A 12,481-nucleotide genomic window follows, 5' to 3' on the forward strand; every position below is an offset into this window, starting at 1 on the left:
CAGGAGAACCTATCTTTGAAGAGATTTCACAACATTTAGCATATTTCTACACCCCAGCCTCAAAACCTTATTTCAAAGGAAGAAGGGCTCATATTTTAGTAAATGAAATGGGGCAACTTGAAATTAAAATAAACCATAGAAATTGGTTTTAAACTGCTCAGTGGCTTTCTGTAGGCTCCAACTCTTTCTTAAAATGTTGGGTCCATTACAAAAATCATTAATGTAAAAATTCTGCTTGGGGTACTTTTCAAGCTCGTCGTAGTTCAGTTGGTAGTGCATGTGCCTGGGAAATGTGGGGGAAAGCAGATTTGACCCCACCATGTGACCTAAATATTTTCTCATTGTATGCTTTGTTTTCTCAAGGTTACTTATTTCTATTTAAGCAATTACTTGCCTAGATGTGCTTAAACCTTTGTGCTCAGTTTTGGGTTGATTCCTAATTTCCAAGCTTCTCTTGCCTCAGAGACAGCCAGTCTGATCCTAGCTCCTAGTTGTGGATGTTGAAAGTCTGGTGTGATATCCAAAGGCTTGGCAACCCCAGTGCTATAGCTTGGGAATATACTGAGTGTTCCACCAGAAATGGCTATTTTATTACATTTAATGCTTATTACATTCAGTGCTTAAACTGTTTCTCTTTAGTTCCAGTGAGAAGTTCCTTGATGGTGGTTTAGTGGGAAACAATCCAGTCTTAGACACATTGGCAGAAATTGAGGAATGGAATATGGCAGTGCGTGCCAAGGGTCGTGAATCCGAGATCTTCACCCCCACTGTTGTAGTGTCTTTAGGTTGTGGTAAACCTCCTGTGATGCTGGTGAGTATACAGTATATCTTAGTCTAGTTGTATACTTTTGTTTGTATACATCTCTATAACTGATCCCCTCTAAACAAGGGACCAAATCTGCCCATTGGATTCCCCTCCAAAATTATAAAAAAAAGTACAGTTTATCATGTAAAGCCATTTCCTTTGAATTATAGTGTGTTCTTATTTTTGCTGATCTCTTACTGCCTTGTAAATTGTACAAATAAGTTTGTTACATTTGTTCTGTTATTGAGACCTATTATGAGGGCATACATACCAGATGTGTTTTCCTCTGTACTCAAGCATTTACACTAGCTTTTCCTCTGATATATCAGTGTTTGCGCATTGAAGACATGTCGTGTGGCAAGAGTAGTAGGGATACAGCAGACGAGGATAAGATAAGCTTACTTTCTATGGATAATAAGTCAAGAGTTTTTCGAAAAAGTGATTATGGCTAGGAAAGAAAGTGGTTGGCAGAGGAGCATAACATTGGGGAGGGAAACTACAACCCACTTGAAAGTGGAGGGAGCCAGTCAGCTCTGGAAGAAATTTGGGCCATTTGAAAATGCCCTTCCACACCAAAAATTCTGCCTCCAATCCATCTATCCATCTAAGTACACAAGAGCAATAGCCAAAGTAAAAGAAGCTAGGAGTTCAGGCAATAGCAGGGATAGCTGACAGGGCAAAGCAAATTTATATGGCACCTAAAAGAGATGAAAATTGAATCTCGTACCAAGTCACAAGGCTAACAACCCAAGAGAACAAACAGGGTTCAATATAACACATGAAATCATAGGTAATTATGTAAAATAAGTCCCAGGACCTCTGTAACAGATTATAGTCTGATGAAGAGACCTGTTCAAAAAACTAGCATTGAATGTAATGAAACGCCATTTTCTGGGTGAGCCCCAGAGGCTCCTTGGAGTTATCGGGCTAATATGTGATACATTAGACTGGGGCATTAGTCTATGGAGTTCACGAGCCAGAACCTGGCCCCCTCAGAGAGATGCAGGGAGCAATGGCCCTGGGAAACTCCCCTGTGGTTGGGGTTTTCCATATCTACCATCGACCTGGGTCAGGCACCCAGGCTTAACAATACAACCCCACTTGGTAAGAAAATTACAGCTAAAAACCGAAAAGAGAGGCAGAACTCCTGCCAATCCCAGGGAAACAAGCAAACGTCACACTCCACCATCATGTCCACTTGTCCCGCAGCCCTCCCTTCCCCAGCTACCTAGCACTCCAGTTTGGAGCCAAGCATCAAACATGAAAAAACGCCAACCGGAGCCTCCAGGGCTCACCCAGAAAATGGTGTTTCATTACATTCAATGCTGGTTTTCTGTGGGGAGCCCTTGTGGCTCCCAGGAGCTACATAACCAAAGACAAGGAAAAGTGGGACTTACCCGGGAGGCGGCCGCCACACACTCCTCAATGCGAAGTCGAGACAATTGTCTGCAACCTGCGACCCAAAGCAACACAGGAAACGCCCTGGAACAGAACATTAACCAAATAATAGGCAGCCAGGACCCTGTTCGACCTCCAAAATCCCCGCGCCTGAATATCAGCCCAGGACATGTTGCCAAACATGGAGCCAATGCAGCAAACTTCCTAATGTCATGGGCACGAGGATAGACTGCAGGCTGGATATTCTTAATAACCCTGCGGGCGACCTGGAAGACCCGCACTCTAGAACAGGGAACGAGGGAAACCGGATCAACCCAAAGGACATCCCCAGGTACCAAAGCCGAAGCGCGCAGATAACGGCGAAGAGCTGCAACTGGACACAGCACATAATGCACCCTCGGCCTGAGCAACCAAGCATCAATGACCCAGGGGACCCTCCAGAAAGCAGTCGTTAGAGCCTTAGAAAAACAATCTTGAATGAAAGGGGCCACCACAAACTGAGGAGAGGAAAGATAAGAGAGCACCTGTTGTCTAAGGACAAGGACAGCTCAGGCGGGACATGAGCAGTCCGGAGGTGAAACAAGGCCTGAAAAAGCTTACGGAACAGGGCAGAAGAGACAGTCACACTGAACACAAGGCTGGAGTGGCTCTGCCAGCCCCACACAATATGAGGCGACAGTATTAGGCATCAAATGACGGTCCATGAAAAAGCCAAGACAAAAAGGACAAGACAACCCGATCAAAAATAGAAGACAACCTACCAAGAGAGAGAGAGAATTGTGGAAAGAACGCCAGGAAACTTCATACTGTCGCCAAGGATGAAGCTCTCAGGTGGTGACACCATCAACGAAGCCACCTGATCAGCATACAAATGAGATAAACCCGCGTCAAAATGCCCAGACACGGAAGAGCGAGGAGAAGGCCGAACCAGCCATGTACCGGACTGGACTGATCTGATCTGTAGGAAGAGGCGGAGCCACAGAAAATGCCCTGGGTTTACACACCGAGCAAGCAGCACCTGGAATCAAGTCTGGGCTGGCCACCAAGGGGTCCACAAGGACTACTCTCAGTTGGTAGGACTCCAACCAAGCCAGACACCCGAAGCAACAGCTGGACCAGGGGAAAGAGGTACAGGCAACCTCAACCTCAACTAGTCCTGCTGAAAGGCATCCACCGTGACAACCTTGCAGTCGGGGGAAGGACGCCACATAGATTGGGAACGCTGAGACCACGCCAACGCAAAGATGTTGACGTCCAGGAGTCCCGTACGTATGGCAGAGCCAACTGAATGAATCGACGTCAACTGTCCATTTCTGTGGAACAGGTGAATGAATAAAGACAGGCCGTCTGCCAGGATGTTGGACACTCCTCGGATGTGAATCGCACGGAGAGCCAAACCCCGAGAAGCCAGCAGACGAGCCACTCGAAGCGACCAGCCCCAAAGAGACAAGGACCGAAGGGAACCCCTGCGGTGACATCCCCATCCTTCTCGGGAAGGACAGAACCCCATTGTCCCTGGCTGGCCTGGTGAGCACTGATCACAAAGCCCCAGCCGAGAGATGACGCGTCCATGAACACATCGGGCGAGGGCTCGGGTGGGCGCCAAGGCACTGAACCCCAAAACCCCGAAGGAGGAAGCCAGTGATGCAGCAACCGACGCAAGACCCCTGGGCAGATGAACCCAGCAATCGCGAGAAAAGTGGAAGGGGTGTTCCCAAGGAACCAGAACAGACGCCGAAGTCAAACCTGACCCCAGCGGGTAGACCAGCATGGCGAAGTTCAAACTTCCGCACAACTACTTGAGCAACTGCCAATGTGACCAGGGACCCTCCAGAAACAACGAAGGTGGGACCGCAGCCTCAGCAAGGCCTCTGGAGGGAGAGAATGGAAGCAGTCTGAGAGTCCCAAAACAAGACCCAGCTAGGTACAAAGCTGGGACAGAACCAGATGAGACTTACTCCAATTCACCAGGAACCCGAACCCCGGCGAGCTGGGGAAAGAACCGTACCCCTGGCAAACATACAAGCGGACGGACTGGGAGCCCACATCAGCCAGTCGTTGAGGTAGGGCCAGGACCCAAACCCCTAGCAGATTGCAGACGGGTCACCACGACCTGGGTAAGTTGCATAAATAGGCAAGGGTGCCAGATTCAAGCAAAAGGAACGCAACGAAAGCGGTAAGCCTGATGCCTCACCACGAAACCTAACCAGTCCCCTAACCCTGGATGAATAGAAACGTGGCCAATACATGTCCTTAAGGTCACGGGACACCATCCAGGCACCCAGCTCCAAAAGAAGCCGGACCTGAGACAGAGTGGTCATCCGAAAGGATGGCAAGGAATCCAAGGGTTCAGATGGGACAAACTCAGAATGAACCTCAGATCCACACAGTCCCATTTCGGCACTGGAAACAGGCGGGAAACCAACCTGAGGGACTGGGTCATTTCGAGCACACCCAAGCGCACCCACTCCGAGTTGACCTGACGAAGCACAAGAGAAGAAGCCTGCCCTGCCGGCACCAAACCCCCCCTAATGATATAAATATAAATAAAATATAAAATAAAAATAAATATAAAACTGATACTGATACTGCAGGATAAAAGAACTGATACTGCAGGATAAACTTATCTACAAAAGGCATCAGCAGTGTGCCCACAACCACAGGGGTCCCAGAGTGAGATCAGAGACCCCCTTGCACTGTCCAGGGCAAGGTTCTCTACACAGTAGCCTGACCTCTCAGGGCAAACTCATGAACACACCAGAGAAGCTACTCTGTCAGTGCAGGAACAATGCCAAACAATCGCTTAGAAAAGGGTTGCCCTAAACACATGCACGTGAAGCAAATACTAAATGTTAGGAATGGTACACAAGCAAATGGCTCCTACAGGACAGAGTACAAAGGATGACTAACACTTACAGTATCTTCAAACAGAAATTGAACTCGCTATAGCCTGGCTACTTGGGAAGGTCTAATTGTTCAGACATCAGTGACAGGACTGAAGTTTACTGGTGTAGGATCCTGTAACCTAACGGGGCGTCACCTGTTGGCAGTCTTTCACACCTGGGAGGTTCGAGCTAGTTTTGAGTGAATCATTTGGTTTTGAGTGAAAGAGATGCAAAGTTGTTTGGCTGTTTTAATGGTTCATTTTATGTGAACCTTGCAGTTCTTTGTATTACTTTGTTTATTTGCTGGCCGCTTTCACAGTGTGGAGTGATTGTAACATTCCCCAGCATCCTGTGCTCCTATGAGGCCAGGTTCTGGCACTGGCCCCTAATAGGCCAATCAGGACTCTTATGGCTGATGTGACTCAGTAGTGGGAAGCCATCTCAGAAAGATAGCTTAATCCCCTGCACTGTCCATAGTGCCTTGAAAATGCTCAACCAGGGTTTCACTTGATGCCTTTTGACACTCTGGGTATATTATAAGATTAAAAACTCTTATGAATACAGTACTCACTTTGCTTCCTCAGGCCTCCAGGAACCATCCTCCATCTTGAAAACAAAATTCTTGAGTCTCGCTTTCCTTCTACGGCCTTAGTAAAGAGATGAGGACCATGTCTAGCACATAACCGTCCAGTGTCTGAATGTGCAGGGTGACCATACTAGGAGCCAATTAACTTTTAATAACAGCAAATGAGTAATTACCTAAGTGTAATTACCTAAGTGTAGTTACAGGATGAGAGCAACCCTCGTGGTGTACCGTCTACCTAGCACTCTTTGTCATATAACGCTTTGAAGCTATTGACGGTTTTGGCCTCCACCACCTTCTCACCTAACTTGTTCCAACCGTCTACCACTCTGTTTACAAAAGAGAATTTTCTTATATTTCTCCGGCAGCTTTGTTTTGTAAGTTTAAATCTATGACCTCTTGTTCTTGAAGTTCAGGGTCTCAGGAATTCTTCCCTGTCAATTTTATCGATTCCTGTTACTATTTTGTACAGAGTGATCATATCGCCTCTGTTTCTTCTATCTTCTAGTTTTTGCATATTTAATGCCTCTAACCTCTCATCGTAGCTTTTGCCCTTCAGTTCTGGGAGCCACTTAGTAGCATGTCTTTGCACCTTTTCCAGTTTGTTGATGTGCTTCTTAAGATATGGGCACCACACAACTGCTGTATATTCTAGCTTTGGTCTAGCAAAAGTCGTGAACAATTTTTTTAGTATTTCGCCATCCATGTATTTAAAAGCAATTCTGAAGTTAGAAAGTGTAGCATAGGCTCCTCGCACAATGTTCTTAATGTGGTTCTCAGGTGACGGTTTTCTATCTAGAACCACCCTAGTTCCCTTTCTTTGTCAGAATTCTTTAAATATTTCTCACATAATTTATAGGTTATGTGGGGTCTATGTTCTCCAATTCCACATTCCATAACATGGCATTTATTCACATTAAATTCCATTTGCCAAGTGGTGCTCCATATACTTATTTTGTCCAGGTCTTCATGAAGGGCATGACAATCATCTAGGTTTCTTATCTTCCCTATTATCTTAGCATCATCAGCAAACATGTTCATATAATTCTGTATTCCATCTGGTAGTTCGTTTATGTAGACAATGAACATTACCGTGCAAGAACTGAACCCTGTGGTACTCCACTTGTGACATTCCTCCAATCTGATACATTGCCTCTGATTATGGCCCTCATTTTTCTATCAGTTAGGAAATTTTTCATCCATGCTAGAAGCTTACCTGTCACCCCTCCAATATGTTCCAGTTTCCAGAACAACCTCTTATGTGGAACTCTGTCAGAAGCCTTTTTTAGGTCCAGATAGATGCAGTCAACCCAACCATCTCTTTCCTGTAAAATCTCTGTGGCTTGATCATAGAAACTGAGTAAATTCGTCACACAGGATCTTCCAGATCGAAAACCATACTGTCTGTCTGATATTATATCGTTTTTCTCCAGGTGTTCTACCCATTTAGTTTTAATTATTTTTTCTAATATTTTGACTATTACACTAGTTGATGATACAGGTCTGTAATTAAGGGGTCTTCCCTGCTGCCACTTTTGTAGATTGGGACTATGTTAGCCTTTTTCCACACATCAGCTACAACTCCTTTACACAGGGATGCCTGAAAAATCAGTTGAAGTGGAATGCTGAGCTCAGATGCACATTCTCTCAGAACCCATGGTGAAACTCCATCTGGACCAACTGATTTGTTCTTACTTAGCTCCTTTAGCATTTTCTCCACTTCATCTCTAGACACACCTATGTGCTCTATGCTGTTCTCTGGAATTCTTATTGTGTCTGGTTCCCTAAAGATTTCATTTTGTACAAACACACTTTGGAACTTTAAGTTTAATGTTTCACACATTTCCTTTTCATTTTCTATGAATCTATTTCCCATTTTCAACCTCTGAATATTATCCTTTACCTACAATTTGTTGTTTATGAATTTATAGAATAGACTTGGTTCTGTTTTACATTTGTCCACAATCCCTTTTTCAAAATATCTTTCTGCCTCTCTCCTCACTGCCGTGTAGTTGTTTCTCGCATTTTTGTATCGCTGGTATGTTTGGGAGTTTGGCCTCTTCCTATATTGATTTCATTTTTGTATCTTTTGGTCTCTGGCCCTCTCGCAATTTCTGTCAAACCAATCCTGTTTCCTAGTTCTGCATCTCTGCTTTGGAATCAATTTTTTTTTTGCCTTTATCATATATTTCACGAAACTTGACATACATCTCATTTACTTCATGTCCTAACAGCAAGTCTTTCCAGTCAACTTCCTTACAGAAATGTCTGAGTTCCCCATAATGACCTCTCCGGAAATCAGGCTTTTCAACTGCTTTAACCTCATTTTCTTCCAAATTATAATGCATAGCATACTTTATTCCCAATAAGACATGGTCACTTTTACCTAAGGGAGGGAGGTACTGAATGTCAAATATCTCTTCCTCTTTCCTGGTAAATATCAAACCCAGCATAGAGGGAACATCCCCTTCCCTTATCCTCGTAGCTTGTTTAACATGTTGAAACATGAATGTTTCCAGGATGAGGTTTACGAATCTACAAGTCCAAAAATCCTCCGTTCTAGCTTCATATGCCTCCCAGTCTATGGATTTTAAGTTGAAGTCGCTGACTACCAACAGTTGTGATCTATCTTTATCAGCTCTGACTATAATTTCTCTCATTATTGTTATAAGACTCTCTCATTTATTCTCTAGCTGCTCCTTTGTCCATGTGTTGCTTGGGGGTGGACTATATGCATTTATGATCGTTAGTTTATCATCCTGATTGCATATCTCTATTATGTCAACTCGTGCATTGGCAATTATTATTTTGTTTACCTTTAGGTGTTCTTTCACCAGCACAGCAATGCCACCGCCTTTCCTAATTTTTCTGTCCCGTCTGGTGTCTGCAACTGTATTACATCACTTAACTCCAGTATCTTTGATCTCACTCCATTTATGTTGGTGTATGCAATTTTTAGGAACTTGTTCCCCCTCTCCTTATTCTTCACTCCCCCTCTCTCTAATCCTTTTGTTGGTTTGCCTTTATGTACCACTTTACTGGTTTGCCTACCCCTATCACTTTGTAGAAAAAAAGAATTGTTTTCTTCTTCATTCCTGCTCTCATTTAAACGTTTTGCCTCGGCGAGGTTCAGTTTCAGCTTCTCTCTGTCTCCTTTTGAAAGATCTCATCTTAACGACCATACTTTCCCTACCTCATTACTTTGTAATTTTCTAGCAATCCTTAGTACTTCTTCCATTTGTTTGGCACCGTTTAGGGTGATCCACAAAGGTCGATCTTTCCCTTTTACATACTTTCCAATCCTCCTGTAGTCGCAGACATTCTCGATGGTAGTAAGACCTTCCACGAGGCCAACAATTTTATCTACTACTTTCGCTTCTTCCACAGCTCTTTCTGACCTAGATGTTATCTCCTTTTCTTTGCAACCAAAAATTATCAGAGACTTACTTTGATCAACTGTGTTTTGCATCAATTTAGGATTTGATGCCAGTTCCTTTCTGACTTCCAGCCTAATGTTTGTTTTATCTTGGTTGCTGCAGTGTTTGGCTTCCTTTACTGCTTCTTCAATTTTTCCTTCTCCTTGGCCACTTGTGCATAGGTGAGTTGCATATCTTTTTTGCACTGTTCTATTTCCTGAGTAACTTCCTCCATCTATACTGACAAAAACTGTTTTTCCTGTTGAATTTTCTTACCTAACCTATCGTAGTCATTTAAGTTTGTTTGCTTTAACTTCTTCCAAAACTATTTTTAAGAGTTTTTTCCTCTTCCATGACTTTGCAATTTGTTTCCAGTTGATTCTTGTCCTTGCATAAATCTTTCACTAAACCCTCAAGACCTAAAACCTTGCCACTCTAGTGCTCATTACTTTCTTTCAATTTGCTGATTATTTCTTCATGATAGTTCACTATAATATCTAATTTTGCCAATTTGTTGTGTAGACTGCTTATATCAATGCTTTCTTCATTAAAACCCCCAAATTCTAGCTCTGTTTTGTTTTTCTTCTTGCTGGTGGCCATCTTGAATGTTTTTGTTTGGACTGTAAACACTAGGGTCACTTTTTCTCATCCAATTTTTCACTTCACTTTGCACACTCATGTTACCTCACCTATTTTTCCAAAGCACAACACTTTTATGTTCCCTGGGACACCACTCACTATCATCAACCTGTACTACAATACTTAGGAATTGTGAAATATCCTGGAGCTCCTCTGTTGCTGGTGCTGACACTAGGGGTGTCACCTTTTGAATCATCAAAAAAATCCACATGAGCTCTGAGGTGACTTGAACCCATGGACTGCCAGTTGCAAGCTCTACCACTGTACTACCCTGACTTTGTTGCAGCTGGCTTGGTGATTACCATTATATATTTACAGGCAAAATATGGGCTATGAGCAATTATAATTTCTAGGGTTGCATATACGTACTGTATATATGAATAAATACATGGTGTGCATATATTTATACACATACTGTATACCTGTACATTCGTACATTTTCAAACTTGTGCATAATGTACACCACCTTTGACACTGTTAAAGGTTGTAAACACTTACAACTTGTTAGAATTAAAAAGTAAATAAAGAAAGTGAGAAACAATGAAAATAAATAGACAAAGTTACTCCCGTGTAGCACTTCATTTCTAAAAAATAAAAATGCAACTTCTCTGGGATACTATAGCTAAGCCTTTAAGCCTAAGGTTGAGATTTTTTTTTTTTTACTTAGATTTTTTTGCTTCATAGATGCTTATTAATTTTTTTTTTTTTTTTTTTTTTTTTTTTTGTGCACTACATGTACACAGTACTCCCTTTAATGTGCAGCCCAAGTTAAGGGAGCCACAAGATGCTACTATTGAAAGCCCATCATATTAAGTGAGGGGGAGTACTGTATTTCTTTTTGTAAGATTTAGATTGGGTGTCAACCTTTTTGTCTATTCTGTAAATGGATGGGGTGAAATATGCATACTGTACCAGGTCATATCAAACTTATTACACTGTACTGTATTGTACTTATATTTAATGTATTAATATGGATTTATTTTTCAACAGGTTGACAATATTGACATTACTATGCCAAGTATTCTTGATGTACGTCGAGGTCTTCAAGCAATGTACAATTTATTCAATGTCTTGGTGGAACAAGCTTGCAGTTCAGAAGGTCGGATTATAGATAGAGCACGCACATGGTGTTCAACTTTACACGTTCCTTTCTTTCGTTTTAATCCACAGTTATCTCAAGATATTGCACTAGATGAACATGACGATGAGCGCTTAGTTCGTATGATGTGGGAAACAAGAGCATACATGAAATCCCAGGCAAAAATTTTATCTCAACTAAAGCCTCTCTTAATAGAAGCTGAAGTGGGGCCTATACCTCCTCCCCGGCAACTTACTCCAACCAAATCTAAACACAGCTCACGTGTTTCTATATCTGTTGGTTCTAGTCAAGATACCGTAGATGCAGTTCACCGACTCGTTTCAGCAGGAACTTCCCCTGATGAGGAGGGAAGTTATCACTCTATTCTTCCAGAGTATGCCACTGTTGGAACTGAAGAAACTTCTGATGAAGTGATGGTTGAGCATCCCTCAACACTTGATTCTGTGTCAAGCAGTGAGGGGACTTCTCCATCACCTGATGGCAATGATGACTTTATGGATAAATGCCAGCCCAGTGAAATTTCATCTGATTCTCTTATCCATACTGTAGAATAAGTATTCTTCATTCATGATTCATTTAATTTTTGTATAATAATTATCATACAATTGTAGTCATAAAGCTACATAATCATGCATAGTCATAACATGCACATAATATAATTAATACTTATTACATAATTACCTTTTTATAATTATCTAAACTAGTTAGGATGCTTTGCTTACATCATTTTATTAATATACACAATACTGTGTATGTAGGCCTTTTTCACTTTAGGCATTGTTTAATTTCTTCTATTACACCTCTTTAAAATTAGTCAATCAGATTTGGTTGAGGTTCAGATAAATTAGACCTTGATTGGTATCCCTAGTAGAGGGATACCTTGGTTTATTTATTTATTTATATTTTCAAGAGTTCCTACATTCTTGTAAACCCACTAGCACGCATGGCATTTTGGGCAGGTCCTTAATCCTAATTTCTCCCTGGAATATGATCCGCCAAATCGTTTAACAACCAATTCACTGTTAGGTGAACAGAGGCTACAGTTAAAGATTGACGCCCAGTCAATCCTCCCCAGCCAGGATACGAACCCAGGCCAAAGCTCTCGCAAAGTGCCGAGTGAGTGTTTTACCACAGGGACTGCATGGCTGCTTGCTTTAGTTTCTTCATTGGTTTTCATTCAGTATCTTGAGAATGGCATACATTAATAGGTTTGTATTAATTTGCATTACAGATAAATGTGGAATGGAGTCAGAAAATACATATTCAATTGCATGCACAATCTGTTTTATAATTTAGCTGTTTGTCTTCTACATATCTGCATAAAAAGTTAATATTACTGTATTGCAAAGTAATTTATTAAACTAACAATCTTAAGAAATAAATGAACTAGCTGCTGTATCATTCAAGTGTTGAGTTTCATCACTAAAGTGCACTCTTATACTGCCTCTCTCTATTGGTTGAGTTAATCAGCAAATCAGTTAAAAAGTTGTAATACAATAATTAGGTGATTTAAATTGCTAATCTTAATAGTGCACGACTTGATAATGGTCCAGGATGGACCGAAACATAGTCACTCTTTACTTAACATGCAGGGGTTGGGTTGTATGTTAGTACAGTATTTACTTACAGGAGTACTTGCAAGTCTTCAGTTATGAA

At 42.0% G+C, this 12,481-nt stretch overlaps 1 protein-coding gene across 5 annotated transcripts in view; it reads left to right on the plus strand.

The window, feature by feature from the left end:
• LOC123756497 (85/88 kDa calcium-independent phospholipase A2) overlaps positions 1–12,461 on the plus strand; it is a 61,230-nt gene extending 48,769 nt beyond the window's left edge. For 4 of the 5 annotated variants that reach the window (XM_045739725.2, XM_069331307.1, XM_045739723.2 and 1 more), the window contains 2 exons: positions 640–811; positions 10,717–12,461. In XM_045739725.2, the coding sequence (XP_045595681.2) occupies positions 640–811; positions 10,717–11,379 (835 nt within the window). In that variant the 3' untranslated portion in view covers positions 11,380–12,461. The remainder of the gene's footprint in view (positions 1–639; positions 812–10,716) is intronic. The other variant, XM_069331309.1, reaches the window with a different exon arrangement.
• Positions 12,462–12,481: the final 20 nt, after the last annotated feature.

This window comes from Procambarus clarkii, chromosome 25 (assembly GCF_040958095.1).
Source record: "Procambarus clarkii isolate CNS0578487 chromosome 25, FALCON_Pclarkii_2.0, whole genome shotgun sequence".
NCBI lineage: Eukaryota > Metazoa > Arthropoda > Malacostraca > Decapoda > Cambaridae > Procambarus > Procambarus clarkii.